At 56.6% G+C, this 25,722-nt stretch overlaps 13 protein-coding genes across 13 annotated transcripts; 6 read left to right on the forward strand and 7 right to left on the reverse strand.

Annotated features, from left to right (window-relative positions):
* Positions 1–410: 410 nt before the first annotated feature.
* DL89DRAFT_270494 (uncharacterized protein) lies at positions 411–1,393 on the reverse strand. The gene is made up of 5 exons (XM_040888733.1): positions 986–1,393; positions 927–956; positions 773–853; positions 633–683; positions 411–607 (listed from the first exon to the last, which is right to left on the reverse strand). Exons 1-5 carry the CDS (start codon positions 1,301–1,303, stop codon positions 497–499), a joined length of 591 nt encoding a protein of 196 aa, XP_040740013.1. The 5' UTR covers positions 1,304–1,393; the 3' UTR covers positions 411–496.
* Positions 1,394–1,602: 209 nt separating this feature from the next.
* On the reverse strand, positions 1,603–2,118 carry DL89DRAFT_227062 (uncharacterized protein; the record flags this gene model as incomplete). Its single annotated transcript, XM_040884839.1, has 1 exon — positions 1,603–2,118. One exon carries the CDS (start codon positions 2,116–2,118, stop codon positions 1,603–1,605), a length of 516 nt encoding a protein of 171 aa, XP_040740014.1.
* Positions 2,119–2,393: 275 nt separating this feature from the next.
* Positions 2,394–4,979, forward strand: DL89DRAFT_270495 (Gaa1-domain-containing protein; the record flags this gene model as incomplete). Its single annotated transcript, XM_040888734.1, has 9 exons — positions 2,394–2,522; positions 2,737–3,119; positions 3,149–3,381; positions 3,413–3,479; positions 3,505–3,610; positions 3,645–3,685; positions 3,715–4,066; positions 4,104–4,307; positions 4,336–4,979. The coding sequence occupies 9 exons, from the start codon at positions 2,394–2,396 to the stop codon at positions 4,720–4,722; spliced, it is 1,902 nt and encodes a 633-aa protein (XP_040740015.1). The 3' UTR covers positions 4,723–4,979.
* Positions 4,980–5,152: 173 nt separating this feature from the next.
* DL89DRAFT_286661 (alpha/beta-hydrolase) lies at positions 5,153–7,285 on the forward strand (the record flags this gene model as incomplete). The annotated part of the gene is made up of 3 exons (XM_040889879.1): positions 5,153–5,183; positions 5,207–6,753; positions 6,794–7,285. 3 exons carry the CDS (start codon positions 5,153–5,155, stop codon positions 7,283–7,285), a joined length of 2,070 nt encoding a protein of 689 aa, XP_040740016.1.
* An 836-nt stretch (positions 7,286–8,121) lies between these two features.
* On the reverse strand, positions 8,122–9,609 carry DL89DRAFT_295807 (glycoside hydrolase; the record flags this gene model as incomplete). The annotated part of the gene is made up of 3 exons (XM_040890690.1): positions 8,122–8,409; positions 8,505–9,246; positions 9,281–9,609. The coding sequence occupies 3 exons, from the start codon at positions 9,607–9,609 to the stop codon at positions 8,122–8,124; spliced, it is 1,359 nt and encodes a 452-aa protein (XP_040740017.1).
* A 932-nt stretch (positions 9,610–10,541) lies between these two features.
* On the reverse strand, positions 10,542–13,956 carry DL89DRAFT_260625 (subtilisin-like protein; the record flags this gene model as incomplete). The annotated part of the gene is made up of 6 exons (XM_040885806.1): positions 10,542–11,053; positions 11,091–11,511; positions 11,670–11,815; positions 11,901–12,245; positions 12,454–13,529; positions 13,550–13,956. 6 exons carry the CDS (start codon positions 13,954–13,956, stop codon positions 10,542–10,544), a joined length of 2,907 nt encoding a protein of 968 aa, XP_040740018.1.
* A 124-nt stretch (positions 13,957–14,080) lies between these two features.
* DL89DRAFT_270498 (uncharacterized protein) lies at positions 14,081–14,460 on the forward strand (the record flags this gene model as incomplete). Its single annotated transcript, XM_040888735.1, has 1 exon — positions 14,081–14,460. A coding segment is annotated over exon 1 (275 nt), but the record flags the coding sequence as incomplete, so codon positions are not given.
* Positions 14,461–16,504: 2,044 nt separating this feature from the next.
* Positions 16,505–19,295, forward strand: DL89DRAFT_270500 (P-loop containing nucleoside triphosphate hydrolase protein). Its single transcript, XM_040888736.1, has 2 exons — positions 16,505–17,493; positions 17,535–19,295. The coding sequence occupies exons 1-2, from the start codon at positions 16,536–16,538 to the stop codon at positions 18,971–18,973; spliced, it is 2,397 nt and encodes a 798-aa protein (XP_040740020.1). The 5' UTR covers positions 16,505–16,535; the 3' UTR covers positions 18,974–19,295.
* DL89DRAFT_78261 (kinase-like protein) lies at positions 19,114–21,688 on the forward strand. The gene is made up of 2 exons (XM_040892073.1): positions 19,114–19,295; positions 19,391–21,688. Exons 1-2 carry the CDS (start codon positions 19,179–19,181, stop codon positions 21,668–21,670), a joined length of 2,397 nt encoding a protein of 798 aa, XP_040740021.1. The 5' UTR covers positions 19,114–19,178; the 3' UTR covers positions 21,671–21,688.
* Positions 21,689–21,864: 176 nt separating this feature from the next.
* On the forward strand, positions 21,865–22,575 carry DL89DRAFT_275996 (N-terminal nucleophile aminohydrolase; the record flags this gene model as incomplete). The annotated part of the gene is made up of 1 exon (XM_040889379.1): positions 21,865–22,575. One exon carries the CDS (start codon positions 21,865–21,867, stop codon positions 22,573–22,575), a length of 711 nt encoding a protein of 236 aa, XP_040740022.1.
* Positions 22,576–22,685: 110 nt separating this feature from the next.
* On the reverse strand, positions 22,686–23,873 carry DL89DRAFT_270502 (40S ribosomal protein S2). The gene has a single exon (XM_040888737.1). The coding sequence runs from the start codon at positions 23,640–23,642 to the stop codon at positions 22,845–22,847; it is 798 nt and encodes a 265-aa protein (XP_040740023.1). The 5' UTR covers positions 23,643–23,873; the 3' UTR covers positions 22,686–22,844.
* A 19-nt stretch (positions 23,874–23,892) lies between these two features.
* On the reverse strand, positions 23,893–25,368 carry DL89DRAFT_307830 (trypsin-like serine protease; the record flags this gene model as incomplete). Its single annotated transcript, XM_040890923.1, has 3 exons — positions 23,893–24,502; positions 24,542–24,608; positions 24,632–25,368. The coding sequence occupies 3 exons, from the start codon at positions 25,366–25,368 to the stop codon at positions 24,263–24,265; spliced, it is 1,044 nt and encodes a 347-aa protein (XP_040740024.1). The 3' UTR covers positions 23,893–24,262.
* DL89DRAFT_270503 (uncharacterized protein) lies at positions 23,984–24,268 on the reverse strand (the record flags this gene model as incomplete). The annotated part of the gene is made up of 1 exon (XM_040888738.1): positions 23,984–24,268. A coding segment is annotated over one exon (162 nt), but the record flags the coding sequence as incomplete, so codon positions are not given.
* Positions 25,369–25,722: the final 354 nt, after the last annotated feature.

The following is a 25,722-nucleotide window of genomic DNA, read 5'->3' on the forward strand; positions in this document are numbered from 1 at the left end:
AGACTGGTGCGAGTGGACGAGGCTTGGTGTTGTTACAGGGGTTTCCGCTGAAAGGCTTGACGAATGCAGGGAGCGCCGGGGTTAGAAAAGTTGGTATGCAGATACAGAAGAGAAAAGTTGGGAGAGGAACCAGCAGCCAGACGCCCGCTGGGTCTGCTCTTTTATACGCATCTGGCGGCTCCTCCTCCTCCTCTCCTTGGCAGCCCCTGGCATTGCGCTCAGGCTGCACTCTTTGCTCTCATGCAATGTCGCTGCATGATTGGGTCTATTCACTAAGAGGCCGGGCAGCAGCACCACCAGGGACAAACGTGCTTTTTGTTTTTTCAAATGGTCGCAAGACCTTGCAAAGCTGCCCGCTGATTCGCTGCTATTCTCACTGGCGGGCTGAGCGCCTCTGGCCGATCCAGTTCCCAAAACGAACCGTTTATTTATAGGTCCTGGGAATTCCAATTAAAGCACAAGCAGTAGAATGAGCGCATATTTTGGAGTGCTGGTCCTATTTCTGTTGGTCCGCGGGCGGCTCTGGCTCTGGCGCCGAGCCAACATGCGACTCGATCTGCTCCAGCAGCTTGGCCGTCGGCGTGCCTGTTCCGGAACCGGATCCGCACTGGCGCCTTGAGCCTCTGGTTGACAACGGCGTTGAGGTACTCGGTCGACTCGTCGACGATCTTGCGCATCTGGTACTATACGTCAACGGGGGAAGCAGAGCGTCTGTGAGAAAAAATGCCGTCACTTTCACGGTTGCACAAATCGGCGCCTTGCAAACACTTACCGGCTTGATGCCCTCGTCCTTCGTGCTGGCAGTAATCTTGTAGCAGCACACAACGCTTTTCAGGTTGAACGACACAATCACCTATCGTGCACCCATCCATCGATTAGCAACAGCGGATTGTGTCCAGAAATAGTACAGCATTCTCTCTACTCACATCGGTAATCTCCCAATACAGCAGCGACAGCTGGCGCAACAGGCAGCTGGTCCGACGACAGGTGGTGCTCCTAGGATCCGCAGAATGTGCTTGCGCAGCGCCAGCTGCCGGCGGGTTTGCACCTCCTCGTCGAACGAGTCCGATTTTGCACTGACCCGTTTCAGGTCGCCGGCGGCCGTCTGCTTGTTGTCCTCGAGCTGCCGCTCCATGCGCCTGGTCTCGCGCTTACGCAGCCGGCCCGTAAAGAACTTTTGGTATTTGCCGGGAATGTCAAAGTGGTCGAGGACCAGCTGCTTGCGCTGCAACGACCGTGTGAGCTCGGCGATTTCTGGGCTTGGTTTCTTGGCTGCATAGCTGCGCACATTCTGCAGCAGCATTCTGGGGATGATTCTCCGTGTCGCCAGCATCGTAGGAAGATATTTTGGAGCAAGGAAGGCTGGTGTCAAACATGTCGCCGCAACTCGTCGGCTGGGCCGGGCACGATAATTGAATCACCTGATTACCGACGTCGCCCAGACTTGTGGGTGCGCTCGAACAATATCGTCGTATGCCGCATTGTGGGTGGGGGTAGCCATGTGGCCGCCGATGCTAGAGCCTGGTCCGCGACGATTGGAATGTGTATTGACAAATAGCTGAGGTGAGAGTGGAAGATGCGATATTACGCGAACCGTGCTTGTCAGAACCCTGCCTCAGCCTCCTCGTCCAGCTTTGTGTCTGGGTTATACCAGTTGCCCACCGGCACATTGCACCAAAAGTTCTCCTCGTTGAGCAGGATGGAAGCCGCATTGTACATGGCTGTCAATCCGCAGAAGAACCCAAACCACCCGCCCGCCTTGGTGATTCTCTCGTTGTTGGTCCATGTGCCCGCACAGCCAAAGTCCAGCTGCAGATTCAACGTCACAAACATGAGAATATTGACAAAGTGCGATTTGACGTTGCCTGCCAGCAAAATTAGCACCCAGATGCTCCATGCAAGCCCAACGATACCATTCTGGCGACGCGCAACCCGCGGCGACTCATTGGCCTGGTAGTCGATGACGCCGATCCCTGGCACCATGCCAAGGCCTTTGGCAAGCCACGACGAGCCAAATGAAGAGAACGCAGCGCCTTCGAACGTGTCGCCGTTGGCGATCTGCCAGAGCCCTGCAAAGAGCTGCGCAATGCCGGCAACAGCAATGGCCTGGCCAGTCATGCCGCGTGTACCGCGGCCGTATCCTACCGACATTCCCTGCTACCATCATTGACTCCTGGACAGTGCATATGCCGAAGGTGATCAGGCCCAGGGCTGCAGCATTGCCGAAGCGACGGAACTGAGGAGGTGGTGCGATGATCTGGATCTGACCAGGCATGCCTACATCTTGGCCGTAGGGGAAGCCGCCATAGTCGGGCATCCCAGGCGGCTGTATGCCCTTTTCCTCGATAGGGCTGCTGTGAATGATTTGGGATGTGTTGCTGGGTAATGCAGACATGCTGTTTGCGGATAGGTATATAGACAATGGTGTTACAGAGGAAACAGCAGCGAGAACGTCAGTACAGGAGCATCGAGAGAATCAGAAGAAGCTAGAGGCTGATGCGTTGCCGTTTATGCTGCTCAGTGTCTCTCTCCAGGGGACTTGAGCACGCGACCAGTGCTCTAGACATGATCGCATAGGTGTGGCTAGACAACAGGCTATAGCCCTGCCTGCCGCTCTCCACATCAGCCTCCCCCCGCAGACATGCTTTGAATATTTCCAGCCAATATACGGCAGCCCACGATCAGTGATCTGGAAATTATGCGACTGCTGATCAGCGGTGATGGCCACATTCTCAGCTCCTCGCTGGCTGGTTAACAAAACAAACACGCTTTTCTTGCTTGCTTGCCATTCCGCATTCTGCCTTTTCAATCCTCTCACACGCATACACAATCTACCGCCAGCTTCCAATGGGACTTGTATTATCGGGTCAGGGTGAGAAGGGCTCACCGCTACTGACATTCGCGCGGCGGTACAGCCAATACCTGAGCTACCCGCTGCTGCTCGTCGGGCTTCTCTGGCTTCTGGCGCTGCCGCTGGAGAATATGGCGCGTCGAGCGTACTTTTCAGAGAACGCCATGATGCCAGCACAAGCCGACACCGGGTTCGGCTCCCAAAGCGACACGCAGGCGATGAGCCAGATTGACAGGCGCGATGCTGGCACACATGCATATCGACGACAGTTAGCGAGCGGCAAGCGCAGGCGGTCAGCTCGGTGTTTGACGATCTGGGTCTTGATACACAGATCCACCGATTCGAATACGACGAGGTCCAGGGCGTCGGAAACCACCGTGGCATCAACGTGCACGGGATCCTGAGGGCACCGCGGAGCGACGGCGTTGAAGCACTGCTGCTTGCGGCGTCCTGGCGCACATCTGACAACCAGACGAACCTGAACGCGGTGCGGCTGATGGCAGGGTATGGCAAAGTATGCACAGGAGCAGGTGTACTGGGCCAAAGACGTCATCCTGGTAGTCACCGATGCAGGCGAGATTGGTATCGAAAAGTGGCTGCGCGCTTACCACGGCAAGGAGCCCGGCCTGTTTGTGCGGAGCGGGATTATTCAGGCTGCCTATGAGTCTGGAGCTGCCGCCAGCGACAAAATACAGGGGCATGGGGCTGTACTTTGAGGGCAAGACAGGCCAGTTGCCGAATCTCGATTTCATCAACATCGTACAGACCATCTCGTCGATCGAGCGCATGCCAGCGATTCCTCCATGGCCAAAAGACAGTTGATGACCAGAGCTGGTGGGACGGCTATGTCCGCGCTGCCTAAGCTGCTGCTGGGCCAGATTTCGGCCCAGGCCATTCGGGTCTTCGGTCGGCGTACACGCGCCGTTCCTTCGCTACCGCATCGATGCGCTGACCTTGTCAGGCATTGTCGATGAGCACGATAAGATCGACGAATCAGCTGGAGTCCCGCGCATGCCGTATCCATGGGTGATGCACAATCTTGGGCGGACGCTGGAGTCGACGCTGCGTAGCCTCAACAACCTGCTGGAGCATTTCCACCAGTCGTTCTTTTTCTACATTCTGCCCGCCAACAGACGCTACATCTCGATTGGCGACTATATCCCGGCGGTTGGCCTGATGGTGGCCAGTCTGCTGGTACAGGCTATGCATCCTATGGTGGATGCAGGGCACTGGACGCGATGCGCGACGAGAGCCCGCGCACACGTATCCCGCGGATCAACACATACTATGGCTTCCTTGCGCACATCGCTGGCCTACGAGCATGGCAACGATTCTGCGGGTGCATGCTGTGGGCGCCGTCCTGTTCCTGGTGCCGTTGGTGGTACCTGTGTCGATGATCCGACACACGACATCAACAGCATACGTGTTTACCATGGCTCTGGCGTCGTCGTCCATGGTGCTTCATATCTCTGACTATATTCAAGGAAAACAACACGCGTGTGGACTGGCGCCAGCTCAAGGCACTTGTCGAGCTGTACGTAGCCGTGGTCGTGGGAAGTCTGTCGGTGATGAACTTTAGTCTGGCATTGGTTGTGTTTGTAACCACTGGCCTCCCGCTGCTGCTGACGCGGTCGGTTGGCAGCCATTCAAAGGCAGTGCGGATTGCGACATTGCTGGTCCTGATGGCTGTATCACCTGTCAGCGTTTTGACGCTGGCACGCACGCACCTCGGTGCGCACAGCGTGTGGATGAGCCCGTTCAGAATATTCCTCTCGGACTTCCACCACTACTCGAGTCTAGTGTACCCTCTTTTGTGTCTTGTCTACTGGCCTGTCAACCTGCTATGCATGGTCGTTAGTATGTTGCCCTAGAATCAGTAGTAGTAGTAGGACAAGTTTTTCCTCGGCTATTCCCACGGCTTGATTGCAGCTATTCGGTGTTCTCACGGCGGACAAATTTTCTAGCTCGTGTAGCCGCAGTCTGCTCCCTAGTTTGTTACGTCAGGCGCTTATTGGACTACAGTGCCAGTCAGCGCGGACTGGCAATTTTCTCTTTTATTCCTAGTAATTAAATGGAACCTGCCTGCCGGAAAAGCACCCTCAAGGGTGCGTGCAGGCGCTGACATCCCGCAGCTAATAAAGGAAACGGGCTGTGGTCCATGGGCTCTCTTTCCTTGGTTTGGATCCTCGTCATATCTCTTGTTTCCGCTAGCTACACTTTTCGTTTGCGTTTGCGTTTGCGTTTTATTCTTTTCGTTTTCGTTTTCGTTTTCGTTTTATTTTCGTTTTCTTTTCTTCCACTATGGCGGTCAGACAAGCACTGCAGATAACCTGTGTTGACGCTCTGCCTGCTCAGGTCCAGCAGCAGTTGTGCATGCTGCCGACAACGAAGCCTCCTCGGCCAAGAAGCCATTGGATATCCGTCTCTTCCACTCGCTCAACCGGGCCAGCGCAGCAGTGGTCTCCCCCGACTCCACCAAGGCGCTATTCACGCAATCGCACTACAACCAAGACGAGAACAAGTCGGCCACCTTTATCAATCTGCTGGATCTGGCCTCGGGCAACATCACTCGGCTGACCGAGGATGCGATCGGCAGCTCGTTCACCAGCCCGCTGTGGTTTGACGATACCTCGTTCGGGTATATACACAAGAACGTGCTCTACCAGCAGCCGCTGCAGGAGGGGGCCAACGCGACCGAGGTTTTTGCACCGCCCATTGACATCTCTTCGGTCAAGTACTTGAAGGAGTCTGGTTTGCTGGCGTTCATCGCCGACGTATACCCAGACTGTGCCCTGCACAAGACCCGCGAGCTGCAGGATGCTGAGAAGCACAAGATTGACTCGGCCCAGATCTATGATAACCTGTGGCCGCGGCACTGGAACGAGTGGATGGGTCTGCGCAAATCTACACTGTTTGTCGCTCCCCTGACACGTCCGGGCAGCACCGACGAGCGGCTGGCGTGGGTGGTTGGCAACGAGACCAACCTGATGCACGGTCTGCCAGCCTACCACGACCCGATGATCCGCTGGAGCGTCGACGAATATACAGTGGACACAGCCGGGTCGCGGGCCGCCTTTGTCACACGCAAGCCAAAACATGACATGACTTCGTCTACCGACGTCGATGTTTATGTAGTCGATACCTCTGGCAGCAGTCTGCAGCTTCTGACTGGCAATGTCGACGGCATGGCCAGCGGACCAACATTCTCGCAGGACGGCCAGCTGCTTGCCTGGCTGCAGATGGAGACGGGTGGGTATGAAGCCGATATCAACCGCATCTACATACATAATCTGGCCAAGAACGAGACCACGTCAATTGCCCGCGACTGGGATCTGACTCCCAGCTCGCTGCTGTGGTCGAGCGATGCGCGTACCCTGTTTGCCATCGTCGGCGATAAAGGCCACAACGTTGTCTATACCATCGACGTTGCCACTGGCCAGCGCAATAAGCTGACTGAGCGTGGCACGGCGGGCGGCCTGAGGCGGCTGTCTCAGGACAAGCTGCTGCTGACTCACGGCGATACTAACAAGTGCACCAACATCCATGTCCTCGACACATCCTCCAAGGAGCTGAGGCAGCTCACTGATGTGAACCAGGACAAGCTGCGCGATGTGTATGTTGGCGACGCCGAAGATTTCTGGTTCTCCGGTGCCCGTGGTGACAAGGTGCACGGCTGGCTGGTCAAACCACACAACTTTGACCCGTCCAAGAAATACCCGGTTGCTTATCTGGTCCACGGCGGCCCGCAGCAGGCCAACCTGCATACCTTTAGCTATGCCCAATGGAACCCCAACATGTATGCCAGCGCCTGGCTTTGTCGCTGTCCAAGTCAACTTCCACGGCTCGCCGACATACGGCCAGAATTTCACCGACTCCATCCGCTTGCAGTGGGGCGGATACCCGTACGAGGACCTGATGAAGGGCCTAGACTACCTGATCCAGCACTACGATTTTGTCGACAAGGATCGCATGGTGGCCCTTGGGGCCTCGTACGGCGGGTACATGATGAACTGGTTCAATGGCCATACCCGGCGCTTCAAGGCCCTGGTCAACCATGACGGCATGTTCTCCGCGCCCATGTTCTGGTACTCGACTGAGGAGCTGTGGTTCCCCGAGCATGACTTCAACGGCGTGCCCTACAAGCGATCGGACCGTGCAATGTACGAAAAGTGGAACCCAGAGCGTTTTGCTGACCAGTTCCAGACCCCGACGCTGTTCATTCAGGGCGAGAAGGACTTTAGACTGACTGTCGACAACTCGATCGGGCCGTTCACGCTTCTCAGACACAAGGGTGTTGCTGCCCGTCTGATGTACTTCCCTGACGAGGACCACTGGACCAACCATAATGGCAACTCGGTGCGCTGGTATACTGAAGTGCTGCGCTGGATCAGCGAGCACACCAACAATACACTGCCATACGAGCTCGAGCTGTAGTGCTGTACCTTTACATGCTGTTTGTTTTAAACCCTTGATATCACTAACTGTGTTCAATCGAGAATAGACTTGATACAACCCAAACCATTAGACCACCAGCCGGGCATACCAGCTGAACTTAGCACGGCAGGCCGATCGAGAAGGTGGTGTGGTTTTCCAACATCAAATCGATCTTGAACCAACACAGGTTGCATCTGGCAGCTGGTTTGTGCGCTGCCATGAACGATAACTACACTGGTCCGTTCCTGCTTCCATATGTGCTCTTTGTTTTTGGCCTCACATCACCACTATCGAGCGATTTTAAAACTCCAATTCTTCAGCAGATGCATTCTCGGATCTGGAACTGACACACGCACGCCAGACATGACCGCCAACGCAGTGAACTTTTGTGGGGCTATCTGGGTCAGCTACAGAGGTTTAGAGTCCATCAATCTTATATATCCCTGTGTAGCTGTCAACTGCTCGGCAAGAGAATATGCAGGCAAGTTAGGCTGCTAGTTTCTAGACTTGCAGCACTGGGTGAAGTGATCATTGGCCGATATCACGCACCAGGCGCATCTTGACACGCAAATATATTCATTGCTCATGCTAGCCATAGCGTTGGGATATGCTTTTCTGCTCTTGGAACAATTGTTTCATTGCTGATGCCACTGTGCCAAGAGTACTGGCTAGAAGCGATGCTGCTTTGACGTTGGATCGTGCTTGGACTCTTCCTTGAGCTGAGCAAGTGCATGCTTTCTAACAAACACATCCTGACAGTAGCGATTGGACTTTACAGAAATCTGATAATCGCAAAATTGTGTGGGCTTGTACTGTCTAACCCAGGAACCTGAGGGCTACTTTATGATCTTGAACGGATGAGCTTCGGTGTTTAGCACATACTCATCGAGTGAGATGAGGTTGGGCGGACTAAACAGCAGATACAGATACTTCAGTGTCTCGGCCAGGAAGAACGACTCCATCGAGTCTTCCCAGTTGGATTCCTGAACCAACCTTTCGCCGACGTTGCGCACTGCTGCGTATCCGTAGGGTGTGCGAGCGTATTTCTCGATGGCCATGAAGATGTTCCATCCCCACTCGCGATACTTGTCGTCGCCAGTAATCCGGTAGAGCACAAAGATGCTCTCGAGAGTCTCCGGGCGCAGGATGTAGCGGGGGTCACTGGGCCAGGAAAGGCTGATCGCGACCATCAGGCGATTGAGCGGGGGCAAACATGAACTTTTTCGGGACCCAGCCCGGTCGGCATATTGCGGTATGACAGGTAGCATGTCTCGGTGATCTCCTCAGCCAGCCGGAGGTCCTCAGGACGGTCAAGCACACGCGCCCCCAATGCCAACAGGCCTGGGTAGAAGCATGTGAGGTGCTGCATTTCTTGCACAAACAGCGACTCGTTGTAATCCCAGTGGCCAATGTACTTCATGCCCCAGGCGGTCCTCACCAGCTTCTCCTTGACGGCCTCCGACGATGTCACGTACCAGTCCTTGTACTTTTGCTCGCGCTTGCCGTTGAGAATATACTGCTTCAGCTGGTACTCATAGAAGCTGTCGGCCATGGCGCCGACAGACAGCGCCGTGTTGTTAACGTACTGGCCACTGTGGATATCGATATATGTCGGATACAGGCCCTTGTACTTGCGCTGTCCATTCTCTAGCGCATTGCTAGCACGCTCCGCCATCCTGCGGTATGTGTCGTTTCCGGTCAGCTGTGCCAGCTTCTGGTACTCGAGCTGCATGGTGCCACCTTCTGCAATGCACAGCAGCGTGCTGCCGCTCAGCAATCGATTGTTGATGTCCAGCCGCGACGCTGGCAGGCCCGTTGGCGTATCATACGCCCACAGCAAAACATCGCCGACCTCGGTCGCCTTCTTCAGCAGCATGGGGTCGTTGTCAAGCTCGTAGGCACCCAGCAACCCGCCTAGCGCGCGAATGGTCATCTCAAACACCTGCATCTGGAAGTCCAGGCTCGGTCTTGTGGAAGTCCAGTTCGCTGACAAACCGCTTTGCCTCGCTGTACTCTTCGTCAAGGCCCATCAGCTTCAGCGTGTCGAGCGCGTCAACCAGCGTAATGCCCCACCCGCCCCACTTTGAGTTGAACGTGCGCGTCAATGGCTGGAACTCGTCGTGACCAAAGGCAAATTGTCGGTAGCCGCTCCACGCGTGCTTCATGGCGTCGCGCACGGCTTGCTGGCGCTCATAGTTGACCCGCGAGTGTCCCGACCTGAGCATGTCGGACCTTAGTATGCCGTAAATGTTTAGCAGGTAGACAGTGCCAACAATGGCGCCGACCGAGAAGAACATCTTCCGCAGACTGACCCGCATTAGCATATTGTACAAGTAATGAAAGGCGTAGAAAATGAGAGTGGGCTATGAAATTTTGGAGGTAAGAAAAAGGGCTGAGGTTGATAGCAGAGAAGGAAAGGCAGGGCTACGCCGTTGCGTTTAATACCTGGCACTGAGAAAGGGGATGCGATCGTCGCTCAGGTGCTGCATCAACTGGCTGCCTGCCTGCAGAGATCTCCCACAATGCCCTCAGTCTGCAAATGGGACTGCTGGCTGGAAATCGGGCTGGGATATCAAAATCAAAGGCGTGCTGAACAAGGGGATTTGTGGCGAAGGCTCTAATAAAAAACGAGACACGGAAACGCTAGAACTCGGCGTACTCTGCTGGCATAGCCATAACGCCATGGTCGTCAAAGTGCCTGACCCACATCGACCATTGCAGCTTGGCAACCAGCTTGTTGCGCACATCGATCCATGGTCTTCCATTCGCTGACCGTTGCGTCAGTCAGGGCTGTTGTGTTGAGCCATTCGACCACCGGCTTCAGCGCCCGGGCATACTGCTGCTTGGTTGAGTACAGCGGAACCACCGCAGCCATCAGATACTCGATGTTCTGCGAGTCATCGCCAGCCCAGCGCGTCAGCTCCTTGACCGCGGCCTCGTAGCTCGCAAGCTTGCGCTCGTCCTCCTCCTCAGCAGCAAGGATCGACAAACTCGCCGCCATCGGATCCGCCCGACGACACGTTTGCAGTGGGCACAGCCAGAACAGCCAGCGCACGGCATTTGGCAGTCAGCGCACTGACCAGCAGCTTCTTGGCCTTCTCAGCCTTGGTGCGGCTCCTCCTTATCGCTGTTGTCTTCGGCCGGCTTGCCGTAGAGCGTGGATGCGAGCTCGGAAGTATTGGTGTGCGCAACGATGCGGTCAGCCAGCTCAACAATCTGCAGGGCGGTCTCCTGCGTGATCTTGCTCGTGGCCTCGTTAGTCGGCAGTGTCCTGCGCGCGCAGTCCAGCGACTCCAGCTGCGCAGGCAAGCACCTGCGTGTCGTTGGCTTGCTCAGCCTCGAGCTGCCTGATCAGCTCGGTGCGTACGTCGGGGTCCTGGGCCTTCTTGACCCACTCGATCTTCAGATTGCGCATCGCCTCCTGCATCGCCTTGCGGTCCTTGTCAGCCTGCGATTCCTCGGCTTCCTTTTTCTTGGAATCGCCTTGCTTCTTGCTGCTGCTCTTGGTGGAAGACTCGTCTGGCTGCTTCTCCTCGTTGGCTTTGCTGGGCACGACGTACTCGAGCAGCAGGTCAGCTGTGTTTGGGCTGGCCGACAGAGATCCGCGCAGGATATCACCAGGCACAGTATCCTTGGGCGGGTTCACGGCAAAGGTCTTGAGAAACACGGGCATGATGTTGTTGAGCTGAATCGACTTGCTCGAGTTGCGCACATTGCTCACGGTCTTTGTGAATACCGACGCCAGAGCAAACTCGACCGGAATCGACACTTTGGGGGTCAGCGACGTCTCAATAATCAGCGGCACCTGCTTCAGCGCCTCCTAGGTCCTTGGCACTGCGGTGGCGGATCTGGACCCGAATCAGATAGTCGCCCTTGCGTCGCAGCGTGATCGGCCTTGGGTATCCGAAATGTGCGCCCACGCGCTGCTTTTTGGCGTCAAACACAAGCAGGGCCACGTTGTCCGTCCATGCCTCGTAGATCAGCGAGTCGATTCCGGTCAGGCGCGGCGTGATCGAGACGCCGTTGGCGGAGGTCGAGTACTTGTAGTCCAGTATCAGCTGCTGGATGGCCGTGCCTGCCTCGGGATGCGTGTCGCGCTCAAGCGTCAGGGGCGTGATTGAGGAGACGGCTGGGCGCAAGGCACGCCGCAAAGTGTCCAGGGTCGCAGTCACCTTGATGCCGTACTCTGGCCGCACAGCCGCGACCAGGTCGACGCGGGACACGGGCTGGTTCCCGTTGAGCACGATGCCAGGCAAAGGCGCTGTCATTCTTGAGGCCCGTCAGCGCCGGCGTGCCGCTGCCATGCACGGTGATGCCCGAGAACGTGACAGTGACATCGAACCTCGTGGGTGTCCAGCTGGCTCCAGAACGGCGCCATGCACACCTCCAGGGTGCATCCGCCCAGAACCTTCATGGTCTTGGTGTAGCTCTGCTCGGCCAGGCCGCCGTTCTCGGCGTAGGTCGAGTGGCCGATGGTGACGTGGGTGTTGAGCTCATACTGTGTGAACCGGGTCTGCGGCGCCAGCTGCACTGCGTGCAGGTAGAAGGTGGCCTGGTGCCGCGCCATTGGCTAGGGCATTGGGTGCCCGAATCACAAACTTGGCCTGGGTCGCACCGCGGGGCACATCAATGAACCGCCGCACAACCTCAGTGGGCTGGAACCGCAGCGCCGGGAACCGCACGCACCCGGAGGCGCCGACTTCGCTGGGCTTGGTGATGGTCACGGGGATGCGGAAGATGGCTCCCCGGTCGACGTTGCGCGAGTCGAAGCCCAGAATCTCGGCTACATGGAGTCTACCGCGCTCGAGGCTGGTTGGGTCCACGCGCGCGTCAAACGATCGGCCCTCGCTGCTAACATAGACAGCCTCAGGCACCTTGATCCACGACTCGGACGTGGACAGAATCACGCGCTGCTCGTACTCAAACTTGAGCTGGCTCTCAAGCTCGACCCCACTGCCCACTGGCGTCGTTGTCCAGTCATGGCCCGCAAGTCCTTGGGGAACACCGGCGACACGTTGATGGAGAAGATGCGCGGGCTAGCGCTCTCGTGGTGGTCGCGCATGTAGATGCCCCGCGCATTGACCTTGGCTCGAGATACTGACCTCGTACTCGACATCCTCGAAGCTGCGCTCACGGTACTTTTTCAGGAACGCCCATGCAGCATCCACCTGCACCAGCCCAGCCTGCAAGCTCATCCCCAAACTGCTTGGCGGTGGCCATCATGGCATTCTTGATGCGGTACGGGCTGACCTTTGGCTCGCCCTCTTTGCCAAACTCGTGCTTCCACGCAGACACCAGCAGCGCCAGGCACCCACACAGGTTGGGCGAGCTCATGCTGGTGCCGTTGGCCAGGTGCAGCCGCTGGAGAGTGTACGTCGGGTAGCTTGTGATGGCCGAGCCAGGCGCGTAGATGTCGACGCCGCGCGATCCGTCAGCCGTCGGCCCACGCGAGCTCCATGTGAACACTGTGTCCTTAACAGTGTCATACATGGTGTACTCAGCCTTGATCTGCTCGTAGCCGACGTAGGCGCCGACGCCGATAATGTCGTCGCTGGCTCCGCCAGGTGCACCGGCAGTCGACAGTGCTGGGCCCTCATTGCCAGCAGACGACACAAAGATGCAGCGATGCTTCTTGATGACCTCCTTGCGCAGCAGCTGCACCCACTGGCCGCTGTTGGCTGTGGCGCTGGGCTCGCCGTAGCTCATGTTGGCCAGATCAGCGCCGTGCTCGATGATAGCATTGGCAGCACGCGTCAGGCCCGTCCCGGTCTCCAGCGATGACACGCGGTGGTCGCCGATCATCAGCGAGAGCAGCTGGGCACCGGGTGCGACGCCGTCGTTCTGTGGCTCGTCTGGGTGGTGCGCCCCGATAATACCTGCGACATGCGTCGAGTGTGAGCCGACATTAGCGACAATGCTCAGCACCTTGCCTTCCTCGTAAAAGTTGAGCGTGTAATAGAACAGGTTGCGCTTGGCCAGCTTGCCGATATCGCCTGTCAGCTTGTATGCCCCCAGGGCCTCCACGCCAGTGAAGTCGCCCGTCTCCTGCGTGTCGATCGCTGCGCGCCACTGCTTGCCATCATGGAACACGAGGATATCCAGAACCGGTCCGGGGTCCTCATACTTGGCACCAAAGTCCTTGAGGACTTCACGCTGCGCCTCTAGCTCGTGCTTCAGCTCTGCATCCTCGTCCTTGGGTGGTCTTGATGTCGCTAATCCGCGTGGCAATGCTGTCAGCCAGAATCTGCGTGCCCTTAGCGGAACACTGCCTGCCGCTCCTTCTTGATATCCTCCTTCAGAATATCCGGCGTGATCTCGTACAGCCGCTTCGCGCCGACGCGCCACTCGCCAGTCGGGTTCTTCCATTTGCTGTTGACCTTGAGCTTGCGGCCAGTGGCTCCGACCAATTCGTCAGCGTTGGTCCTTGGTGCTTGCAGGCGTACGTCGCCAGAGCCAGTGCAGTCGACGTAATCCAGCACCTTGCGCTTGCCGTCGGTTGTCGTGTGCAGACCCATAGCCATGGGAGCAATGCCGGTATCGAGCACGGCCACAATGGTTCCACGGCCATCGTAGTGGGGGTGCTTACGCACAAAGTCGCCTGCCTGCGTATCAGCACGCGGCAGCAGCCCATGGGTCGGGAACTGCGTGTGGGGGGTCTTGTTGCCGCTCATTCTGATAAAAATAATAAGGATATGAAGGCTGTAGTCTAATAGCACAAACACAGAGGGAATTGGAAGGAATAAATGCCAGGTGTTAGTAGTCAGCGATAGGTAGGGAGAAGAAGAAGAGGTAGATTTTTTTGCACAGCCAAAGAGGGAGTGGCAAAAAACGTGGGAGTGGCTGCTAATGTGGCAGATCCTCGGTTTACGCTTTCCTTCTCTGAACGCAATGCCACGCAGCAGCCTCGTCAGGCCAAGCAGAACAATCCTGCCTGTATGCACATCGCTGCTGCAAAGGTGCTGCTGCGGGCAGCCAGAAAAAGTGCCATCCATTGCATCATCGTCCGCAGGCAGTTCGCTACCAGGCTGCCGTATGTCTGCTGACTGGAGACACCCAGGAGGATCTCTTGCAGCCCCGCCAGAGAAAACCAGCACCACAACTTGCCTTGGTGGAATATATGCGTGGGGAGAGCAAACGACAAGAAAAAGAGAAGTATTCGCTAAAGTATAGGAAAAAGTAACGGAGAGCAGAGGAGAAGAAAACCAGCTTTGGTTCGGAGCACCCCGCAAAATCTACTCGATCTTTTTCGGTGCCCGCAGCTTCCTCTCAGCAGCTACATGTTTTCGTGTTCGATTGCGTGCCAAACAGCCTCTGAAGGCTCGGCTCCGTTTTGCGATTGCGTAATTTCCCGGCCGTTTTGGCAGCTCCTCTCATGGAGTCGACTGAGTGATCACTGCTGCGAAACCGTGAGAGCCGGGCCCGGGACCATCCCCCCTGGCGCCATCCTGCAATCTAGCTGACTCTCCCTCCTTTTTCCTCAATTGGAGTGAATGCAATGCACGCCGATATAAATGGCGGGAAAGCGGGATGCGCTTCCCACATGTCTGAGCTGCATGTCGCACATACGAATCGCTGCGCAACAGGTTTTCTTTCGTGTTACCATCCCTCAGATTCAACCCCTGAGTATGCGACACCACCTTTTTTTTTTTCAAAATGGGAGAACGTATATTCGAGAATAAGGGGATGAGGAGAGAGTTATAAAACGGAGAGGGTGGTGGATAGACGGGGACTGGGTGCGAAGATGAGGGCGTTTAGAGGAGAAAATCTACATAGGGTAAAAGTGGGTAAAGAACTGAGACCTGGGAGAGAGCGGCAGAGTCCCCTAAATTCATCAGTACGCCATGCCGACATTGGGCTGGCGAGGCTCTGTCTTGGGAAGGTCAAACATGTCGTCGCTGCTGTCATCAAGGGATGCGCCGACCTGTGCCATCATGATCCGGAGCTTGTCCTGCTACAGGAAAAGAGAAAAAAAACCACCAGGTGCCGCTTAGTGCTCAAGCCCTGGATGCTAGCATGAACGTGCCGGATTTTGCATGGCTGCTACTTACGTTGTGTGTGCTAGGGTACTCGCCCTGCTGGACCTGGCCGATGCCCAGGTGTCCCGTATGCTACAATGGAAACCATGGCGGCGTATTGTGCGACATGTTAGTTTTGGAGTCAGCTGGACACGCGGCGGCGCTCCCGCCTCTGGTGCTTGCCAACGCTCCCTCTAACCGGCGAGGGAGGACGTTCTCTTAAAAAAAACTTACAACGAAATTTGTCGGGACGCCAATCATTGCCTTCGTGACACGGCGGCCGCTGTTCACACGCCGCGTTCCGTAGTCCTGCTGCTCGACCTCGCCAAAGCACGACGAAAAAAGACCCATGGTTTTAGAAGTACAGATAGTGGAAAGAATGAAAAAGAGGCTCGCTCAACGAAGTGTTCGTAAAATAAAGCGATGGAAAATTTTTTGTTGCTGGGAAAGAGGGATAGAGTGCGAAAAGTGGATTCTTGAAAAGCGGGAACAGGAAGGAGCAACGAGAGAAAGCAGAGACAAAAAAGAAGGGCGCCAGAGAAAAGATGGAGACGGGGTAGAGCGCACACAAAGCCTTTTTGTTTTCGAAATATAACGGGCTGTTTATTTATTTTCTTCGCAGTCGGGGCGTGGAGAGATGAGCCCACTCGCCTGTGCTCTGTGCCGGGGGACCAAAAACTTGTGCAGTGGTGTAACAGCCCTTGCCAATTGTGCCGGTGGCCACACACCAGTCATTCCCGCAACCTGGACACAAACCTGAGTCTATTCCTTTCGCGTCCGAAAGCTAGTGTTAGAGCGCCAGCTACCATTCACCCCCTCCCAAACCGACGCCGTGCCAAGCTCCACAAGCCCATCGACTGCGCTAATGAGGAGAATGTGCCGGGCGGTCTGGACCGGCTTGCTGCATTCGGCTGATCGACACTTGATTTCGTTCGATTGTTTCTTGCCGGTCTGGCTGGCGTTTGGCGTGCGCGTGCTTGTTCAAAAAGAACGGCCACAGCCATTCTCCCCCTTTTTTTACGTAAACACTCTTCAATGTGCCGTAGATCCACCCTTCTACAAGTAGAAGATGCAGTGTGGCATATACCGCAGATATGCCACCTGCAATCACCCCCGACAACCATAAATTGCCATCATGGCATCAATCGCTATAAATACCAGCCAGTGAAAAAAACCCCCCAGCAGGCAGCACTGATAGCCCCGTATTATTTCCTCAATACCTGTACCAGCGAACAATGAACTTTTCCAGCGCACGAAAGCGATTGACAGAGCCGGACAACCCAGACAAGAAGCAGGACGGTAGCAGCACACCGGCACCGTATATTGATCCGTTCTCCAAGTCGCACACACCTCTGGCCGCAGCTTCGTCAAAGACGCCAGCCGGCAGCGACCAGCTGCTGCGTGCCAGATCCTCCTGCAGCGGCCCGCTTTCGGTTGAAGAAGCCCTCCGGCTGAAGAACCAGCAGACCAGCAACGGTGAAGCCTCAAAGCCCGTATTTCTAACCAAGGCGCAGCGGGCACAATTGGCATTGGAGCGCAAACAGCAGGAGGCCGATGCAATGCGGGAGCAGCGTGCAGCTGCAGTACACGCGTTCAGAAATCAAGCAGATAGAGAGGATGGCGAGGCGGCAGAGACATGCAGCGATGACAATAGGCGGCGTGACCGGCATAATAGAGACAATGGGCGGACCAGGGAGCAGCAGCAGCATCGAGGGCGCAGCCGTAGCCCCAGTCGCCGAGACCGGGACCGGGACCGGGACCGGTACTACGACCGTGACAGTGACAGATACTACGACAGATACCGCCCTGGAAGCCGTCGCAGGACTTCGCGGTCAAGGTCGCCGCCTCGTAGAGACACTAGAGACACCTTGCACAGAGACAAGAGGGGAGGAGGGCACGAGCAGATCAGCGAGTTCAAATTTATCGGCAAGGCCAGCACGGACGGCACTGGAGACCGTGTGCTGACGGACAAGGAGCGGGAGATGATCAAGCAGCGGTATCTGTCGGGCGACCACGCATCGCGTTCCGGACGCAAGCAGACGAGCCGCAAGGTTGTGTTCGATTGGGATACAAGTGAGGATACGTCACGCGACATCAGCGATCTTTACGAGCGCCGACACGAGCTGCAGCTGTTCGGTCGCGGGCACAACCAGCAACCCCCGGATCCTCGCGGACCCGGCTCACCAGAGCTCAGTGTATCGTCCGGACAGCCGACGACATCTCTGGACTATCAGAAGCCGATCAGGACCGGCTGGCACGGATGCATGAGCGCAGACAGCGACGGGCGGCCAAGGCTCTGTGGGATGAGCGGCACTGGACCGAGAAGCCATTGAAGGAGATGCGGGACCGCGACTGGCGCATCTTCAAGGAGGATTTTAGCATTTCGTGCAAGGGCGGCAGCATTCCGCACCCGCTGCGGTCGTGGCACGAGAGCCGAATTCCGATACCCATCCTGCGTGCAATCGAGGATATCGGGTACAAGGAGCCAACGCCAATCCAGCGCCAGGCCATCCCGGTCGGGCTACAGAACCGCGATCTGATTGGAATCGCCGAGACAGGCAGTGGCAAAACAGCGTCGTTTCTGATCCCGATGCTGGCGTTCATTATGACACGGCCCCCGCTGAGCGAGAAGAACATGGCAGACGGGCCGTATGCGCTGATTCTGGCGCCGACGCGCGAGCTGGCGCAGCAGATTGAGGGGGAGACACACAAGTTTGCCCGGCGGCTCGGATATACGTGTGTGTCCATCGTGGGCGGCCATGACATCGAGCAGCAGGCATTTGCGCTGCGAAATGGCGCAGAGATCATTATTGCAACACCCGGCCGTCTGCGGGACTGCATCGACAGGCGGGTGCTGGTTCTGAACCAGTGCACATATGTGGTCATGGATGAGGCCGACCGCATGATCGACATGGGCTTTGAGGAGGATGTCAACTTTATTCTGGATGCGCTGCCTGTGTCCAACATCAAGCCCGAAGAGGGGGAGGAGGATGCGGATGGCGACGACAGCGGGTTCAAGTACCGCCAAACGACCATGTTCTCAGCCACGATGCCGCCAGTGGTGGAGCGGATGGCGCGCAAGTACCTCCGGACCCCCGCTACAGTCACAATCGGCACAGCCGGCAAGGCTGTCGACACGGTGGAGCAGCGCGTGGAGTTTGTCTCTGGCGAGGAGAAGCGCAAGCACCGTCTGTTGGAGCTGCTCTCGCGGCACCACCACGACCCGCCAATCATTGTCTTTGTCAACCAAAAGAAGAACGTGGATTTGCTGGGCCGTGCGCTGACGCGCTCCAACTACTCGGTAGTGACCCTGCATGGCGGCAAGTCGCAGGAGCAGCGCGAATTGTCTTTGGCCAAGCTCAAGAACCACGAGGCGGATATTCTGGTGGCGACCGATGTGGCGGGCCGCGGAATCGACGTCAAGGACGTCAGCCTGGTGGTGAACTTTGATATGGCCAAGGATATCGAGTCGTACACGCACAGAATTGGCCGAACCGGACGTGCAGGCAAGAGGGGCTTGGCAGTGACGTTCTTGGGTGCGGACGACCGGGATGTGCTGTATGACCTAAAGAAGATGGTTGTGGCATCACCACTGTCCAAGTGCCCGCATGAGCTTGCTAGTCACGAAGCTGCTCAGGCCCCGCCTGCGCTGATGCGGGCAGCTAGAAAGTAGGTCTGGTCATGTGCCCAGGAAAATGGCGTTTGCATTTTTCAGCTTCAAAAAGGCGCGACTTATTTTGACTACCAGCAGCAGAGCTTTAGCTTGCGCTTTTTTATTCTGCTTTCGCTGTGTCTAGTTCAATTTACACTTTTCTTTTTTTTTTTTTTTCGCTCTCCCAATTCAACCTGCTTATATCACTATTTCCACCGTTTCATAAATGACAGACAGTGCCAACGCACAGCGCCAGCGGGCCACTGTAGCCATAGGCGACTATGAGCTTGGCCCGCAAATAGGCCGAGGGTCGTTTGCCACCGTGTATCGTGGAGTCAACAAGGTAAAGAGGGACGCGCACATATGCACGAAGAGTGCCTTTAGGGAGACCCCTTCCCCCGCCCATTACTAAGCAGGCCCTATGGCATACTATTTTAGAAGACAGACACGCTGGTGGCAATAAAGTCGGTGGTCCGGTCTTCGCTAACGCGCCGGCTGTTGGAGAATCTGGAGACAGAAATAAACATCCTGCGGACCGTCAAGCACCCAGGCGTGGTCGAGCTAATCGACTGCCTGAAATCCCGCAACCACATCCACCTGGTGATGGAGTTTTGTTCGCTGGGCGACCTCGCCGGCTACATGCGGCGGCGCAAAGAGCACCCCTCGCTGCGCAACCCCCACGGTGGTCTGAACCAGGCTATTGTGCGGCATTTTGTGGTGCAGTTGGGCGCAGCCATGCGGTATCTGAGATCGCGCGACGTCATCCACAGAGACATCAAGACCCAGAACATCCTGCTGCAGCCGTCGGGCACTACATATGAGGCCGGCGTGTCTGAGGAGATGGGGCAGTACCCGGCAGTGAAGATTGCCGACTTCGGGTTCGCTAGGAATCTGCCAGCAAGTGCGCTGGCGGAGACTCTGTGCGGGTCGCCGCTGTATATGGCACCGGAGATCCTGCACTACGAGCCGTATGATGCCAAGGCAGACCTGTGGTCAATCGGTGCAGTCATCTACGAGATGATGGCAGGCCGGCCGCCATTCCACGCCAGCAACCATGTAGAGCTGGCCAGAGTCATCGAACGCACCAACGACAAGATTGTGTTTCCCGACGAGCGCCTGTCCACCAGCGGCAGCAACGAGAAGGAGCCGCTGGATCCGCAGCTGAAGGAGCTGGTGCGGGGGCTGCTGCGCATGAAGCCGGCGAGCCGCATGAGCTTCGACGAGTTCTTTGCCCATCCAGCTCTGCAGCCATCGGACAACGACGCCACCGAGCCAGCAGTTGGAGTCGAAGCAGAAGTCAGGCTCTCTAGCGTAGACAGCCCAAGGATCCACGCTGCCGACAGAAGCAAATCAGAGGACATCAATGCAGAACCCGTGACTGATGGCTTTCACAGACGACATACACTGCCAGACCTCACTACAGAAGACGCTCTAGCCGGCGCCCTGCATGCAATGGAGCTGCAGAGTGAGAAAGCGCGCTTTGAGAGCCACACAGCAACCACAACATACCCGCCGCAGCAGCAGCAGCAGCAACACCAACAGCGTAGGACCAGCAGTCTGGCCGAGGATGAGCAGGCCTTGGCAGAGCGAGAATATGTGGTCATCGAGAAACGCGCAGTCGAAATGAACGTGCTCGCAGACGCCCTCGAGTCCTCGCCGCGTACGCCCGTTGCTTTCTACCCGCCTCGGCCCAACGCCATGCAGCAGGCGCCTGGTGTGGCTCGCCAGATGACAGCTCTGGCACGCGCCATCCACAATGCTGTGTCGTCGCAGTACCAGATTTCCCGCGAAGCTGCTGTTGGTCCACTCGACAGCCAGGCAGCCAGTGAGAGACAGCGCGGCGGAATACTAGGGAATGCGGCTCGGCACGGGGTGTTTAACCCGCTGGATGCTGAGCTGGCTGAGACATTCGAGTCTAGGCATAGTCATGGCACGCAGGCGGAAGAGCCGGTGATTCGCCGCATGGAGGGCCTGGCGTACCGCGCTTTCGCTATGAGCTATCTGGCCGACCTGAAGTGGAACCAGCTGCCGGTCGCCGCCAGCCCGGGCCGTCACACGCAGCAGAAGCAGCAGCAGCCGAGGGACCCCCTTGCTGACCCTGAGACTGGGTTCCTGGCCGCCAGCACCCTGACCATCGAGGATGCCTTCGTTCTGTATCTGAAAGCACTCTCGCTACTGCACTGTGCCATGGTCGAGGCCAGCCGCCACTGGGCCAGCCTGCAGGGCGACGTGACTGCCTCCTCCGTTGTGGTCTCGTCCGCCTTCAACTCGAGCGTGCAGTGGGTGCGCAACAAATTCAACGCGTGCTTGGAACGCGCAGAGTCGCTGAAGCAGTTCGCCAATGGCCACGTTATTCTGGACGACCCGACGCAGGTGTCGATTGTCCAGGTGCTGTACGAGCAGGCACTGGCACTCAGCAAGGCTGCCGCAGTGAGGGAATTGAAGTGGATTGACCCGCTGGACTGCGACAGAGCGTACCAGCTGGCTATCTGGATGCTGTCGGCCATTTTGGAGTCGGGCAGCACGTCGCCCAGTGCCAGCCAGCAGCACCGGGGCCGCGAGGCGGGGGCGGAGGAGGAGGATGACGAGGAGATGGATCCTGAGGACCGCACCCTCATCGAGCAGTTCATTGCCTCGATTGTCAAGCGTCGGGAGGCACTGCAGCGCCGGCTGATGGCCATGCAGGACGGTGGCAACGGCGGCCTTGGTGCTGCATAAACATCGCTAGCCTGTTGCCCAAAAATACATATGATTTAATATGCGGCAGCGGATCTGATCTGTCCAGTTGGCATACGCAAGCACTCTGCCTTCGATTTGTGCGCAACCTGCCCCGCGTGGTTTTTAGCCCACTTGCTTGCGTGTTTTGCACCCCTCAATCCTCCGCTCTTCACAAATTCTACATCTTTACTCCAATGGATTTCGCGCAGTTCCAGCAGGCACCCGTCAGCGTGCCGACCGAGCACCATTCGCACGGCAACCGGTGGGACCCATACGTAGACAACGGCGGCACGTCGCTGGCAATCGCCGGCGAGGATTTCGTCGTCGTCGCCTCGGACACCCGCCAGAGCAACGGCTACAGCATCAACTCGCGGTACTCGCCCAAGGCCTTCGAGCTGTCCAACGGCAGCGTCCTGGCCACCACCGGCTACCACGCCGACGCACTGAAGCTGGTCGAGCACATTGAACAGCGTGCGCAGCTCTATTTCCACAAGCACGACCGCGCCATGAACGTGTCGGCGATGGCGCAGATGCTGTCGGGCATTCTGTACTCGAAGCGCTTCTTCCCATACTATGTGTTCCCGATCCTGTCGGGCCTGGACGCGAAGGGCAAGGGCGCGGTGTACACGTACGACCCGGTCGGCAACATGGAGAGAGTCAACTACCAGGCCTATGGCTCGGCGTCGGCGCTTGTGCAGCCGTTCTTGGACTCTCAGGTTGGCTTCAAGAACCAGCGCAATGCCGATCCCTCGCGGCTTCTGGAGAGGCCCCAGGCCGTCAAGCTTGCCATTGACGCCTTCACCGGCGCAACCGAGCGTGACATCCACACCGGCGACTGGCTCGACCTGTTCATTATTGACCAGGACGGCATCCACCAGACAAAGAGAGAGCTCAAGCACGACTAGGCTATTCAGCATTTGACACCAATATAAAGAATCGATGTATGGCATATCACGCAATCCCCAATGTCAGGTAGCAGGAGCTTTTTGAGCTTTGAGCTTTGAGCTTTTTGTGAGCTTTTTTATATTACTGGCCAAACCAAGGAGGATGTGCACGGCAGCGGCCCGGCGAAAGCCCTCTCTCGGTCGACTCGAGTTATAAAAATGTTAGGCTACACTCAAAAAAAGGGGAGGGCTAGAGTGTGACAGAAAAGACAAGACACACAAGGGCTTGCTTAGTACTTCTTCTTGTCGGCAGCCTTGACCAGGTGGTCGGTGAACTCCTGGTACGGGTCCTGGGTGAAGACAGTCTCGTGCCACATATCCGGGGTCAGGAACGAGTAGGTGTTGCTGATGGCCTGGAAGGCAGCCTTGACAAAGTTACCCAGAGTCTTGGTCGAACCGCGAGAAGTGGTGTAGCAGTCAGTGATACCGGCAAGAGCAAGCAGCTTCTTGGGGGTCGGGGCGGCGACGATACCGGTACCGCGGGGAGCGGGCACAACACGGCACACAACCGAACCGCACTTGCCAGTGACCTTGCACGGCACAGTGTGCGGGGCACCGAGCTTGGAGCCCCAGTAGCCACGGCGCACAGGGATCACCGACAGCTTAGCCAGGATGATGGCACCGCGGATGGCAGTGGCAACCTCCTTGGCGCACTTGACACCGAGACCGACGTGGCCGTCAGAGTCACCGATGGCAACGAACGCCTTGAAGCGAGTGCGCTGACCGGCACGGGTCTGCTTCTGCACGGGCGTGATCTTCATGACCTCGTCCTTGAGCTTGGGCAGGAAAGCATCAACAATCTGGTACTCCTTGATGGGCAGGGAGAACAGATAGATCTGCTCAATCGACTTGATCTTGCCGTCCTTGACGAGGCGACCGAGCTTGGTCACAGGAACCCAGGCCTGCTCGCCGTCATCACGACGACCGCGTCCGCGTCCACCACGTCCACGACCACCGCGACCGCGACCGCGACCACGTCCAAAACCACCGCGTCCACCGCGACTATCGGCCGGAGCTGAGTCAGCCATTTGCTATATGAAATGCAACAACCCATGGTCGAAATTGAAAATTAGCATTTTGAATTTGCCTCTCCCTCCAACATTTCCCGCCACATTATTGTTGGATACGCCCTCCCAACCGCACGCAACTCTTCTAATTTCGCGTGCATCCATTCGCATCCGTCGCGGCCCCTGGTTTCGTATAGCGTCCTTACATAATCTTCTTTTCTTTAGTTGTTTTAAAATTCCAAATAAAATTGGGAAGAGAGCGAGACCACGAGCGGAGCTGACCACACGCCTGATATCAATCACTGCCTGGACATTGATGATTTCCTGATTAGCTGTAATCAAACGATCACCGAGGCATGTGTTTTTCGGAAATGGCGCCTATAGTGCGAGCGGTATTCGGGAATTGTGTGCTTGACTCCTGTCAAATGCTACTGTAACTAGCAGCCGCTTGTGGCAGCCGGCAGTCCGCGCCCTACATTGGCCTAACAGACAGCGGAATGATTGTGCCGAGTGCTGATCGCCATTGAGTAGGGTAATCTTCGTATTGCTCTACCACCTGCATATCGCTTGGCTTAGTGGCTGGCTCACATGCAGCAATTGACTGGGCTCGGTGGGAGCGGAGGATAATATGTATTCCAGCTCTAACATACACCAAACGCAAGCAGTGATATGGCAACCACCAAGAAATGCGTATTGGGGCGCTTGACCGAATCGCATCCTGATGATCTTGTAGCTGTCCTTGTTTCTACTCCCGACCCAGGATGCTCGCCATCCTCATTGATGTAGTTTATGCCAGATACGCTTATGCTTTTGACAAACTCGCTGAGATAGTCGTTCTCTGCATTGCCGCCGTACGGACGCAGATATTCGCCTCTGGCCGACTGCGATATGGTAAAGGCACTTGTCTGTATGTTGCCTACCTGGCTGACCCAGTCTGTATATTTTGAAGCGTCAGTATAGTATCCTGCAGCTTTGCCCGAAGCCACACTTCGGATTTTTCAGCTGGGCACCCTGCGCCAAATGATGTGACCCCCAAGACCATTATGTTTCCATTGATATCGTGGACCGCCGCTGGACCGCCCGAGTCTCCCTCGCAAGCATCGCGCCCGTTATTGTGCGCAAGGCAAATCTGGCTTGAGATGTTCCATGGCGGATATGAATGCTCGCAAAACGGCTTATCCCCCACCGCTAGATCAGTCTGAAGCAACGTATCTGACGGCGGACCAGCGCTATCTTTTGTCAGCCCATATCCAGCGACGGTGAACACTGTACTTTCGTTGTACCCGCCAGTGTAGATCTTGGCTGGTGCGGCCAAACCAGAGGGCACACCTTGGTTCAGAATAACCAGCCCGATGTCATTGACTCTCACGCCAGCATCGTACTGTGGGTGAATGTATACTTTCTGGATATAAAACGACTCGCCAGGCGATGTGTGTGAATATCCGAATGTCGCACGCATGACCCCAGTTGCAGGCATTCCGCTTTCATCTATCAGGCAATGCGCTGCAGTCAGGATGACAGTTGGTGCAATCAGCGATCCCGAGCACAGGCTCTCCGACCCGGGACTGTCGACTGTAATGCGGGCCACAAAGTTGAAGCGGCTATCCGGTACTGGATGCCCGCCGATAATGCGTGGTAGTGATTTGGCAAGCTCTGTCTTGGGTGCGGCAGCATGCTGCGGAAGCACTGCGGCCAATACCAGCGCAATGGAAAGGTGTATTGTGATGAATATGGCTTGTAGGTGCATTGTTTCTGGTTGCTAGTGCTGTGTTTAATGAAAGGCATTGATGTTGACTGCAGTTGGTGTAAACGGTAAAGCGGCAAGAGGGCTGCCTGGACTGCTGAACGCAAATAAGTGGGTGCAAGGCCATAGCGAAATGAGGCAGCGATCGCTAGCCTCATATTAGCAATCGCCTAGCCTTCATTAAAGCACTGATGAGTTACCAGCGCAAATCACAAAATCAGGAAGCTGGCGTAGATGCAGCAGCTGACTGCAGAGGAGCATAGTCCCATTGTCGCCTTACAGCTCGCCTGTATGACATGTAGGCGGCAAGGCCAATATGCGGTATTGAAATGTCTAGGGCAACACGTACTAAAGGGA

The sequence above is a fragment of the Linderina pennispora genome (genome assembly GCF_002104995.1).
Source record: "Linderina pennispora strain ATCC 12442 chromosome Unknown DL89scaffold_19, whole genome shotgun sequence".
Taxonomy (NCBI): Eukaryota; Fungi; Kickxellomycota; class Kickxellomycetes; order Kickxellales; family Kickxellaceae; genus Linderina; species Linderina pennispora.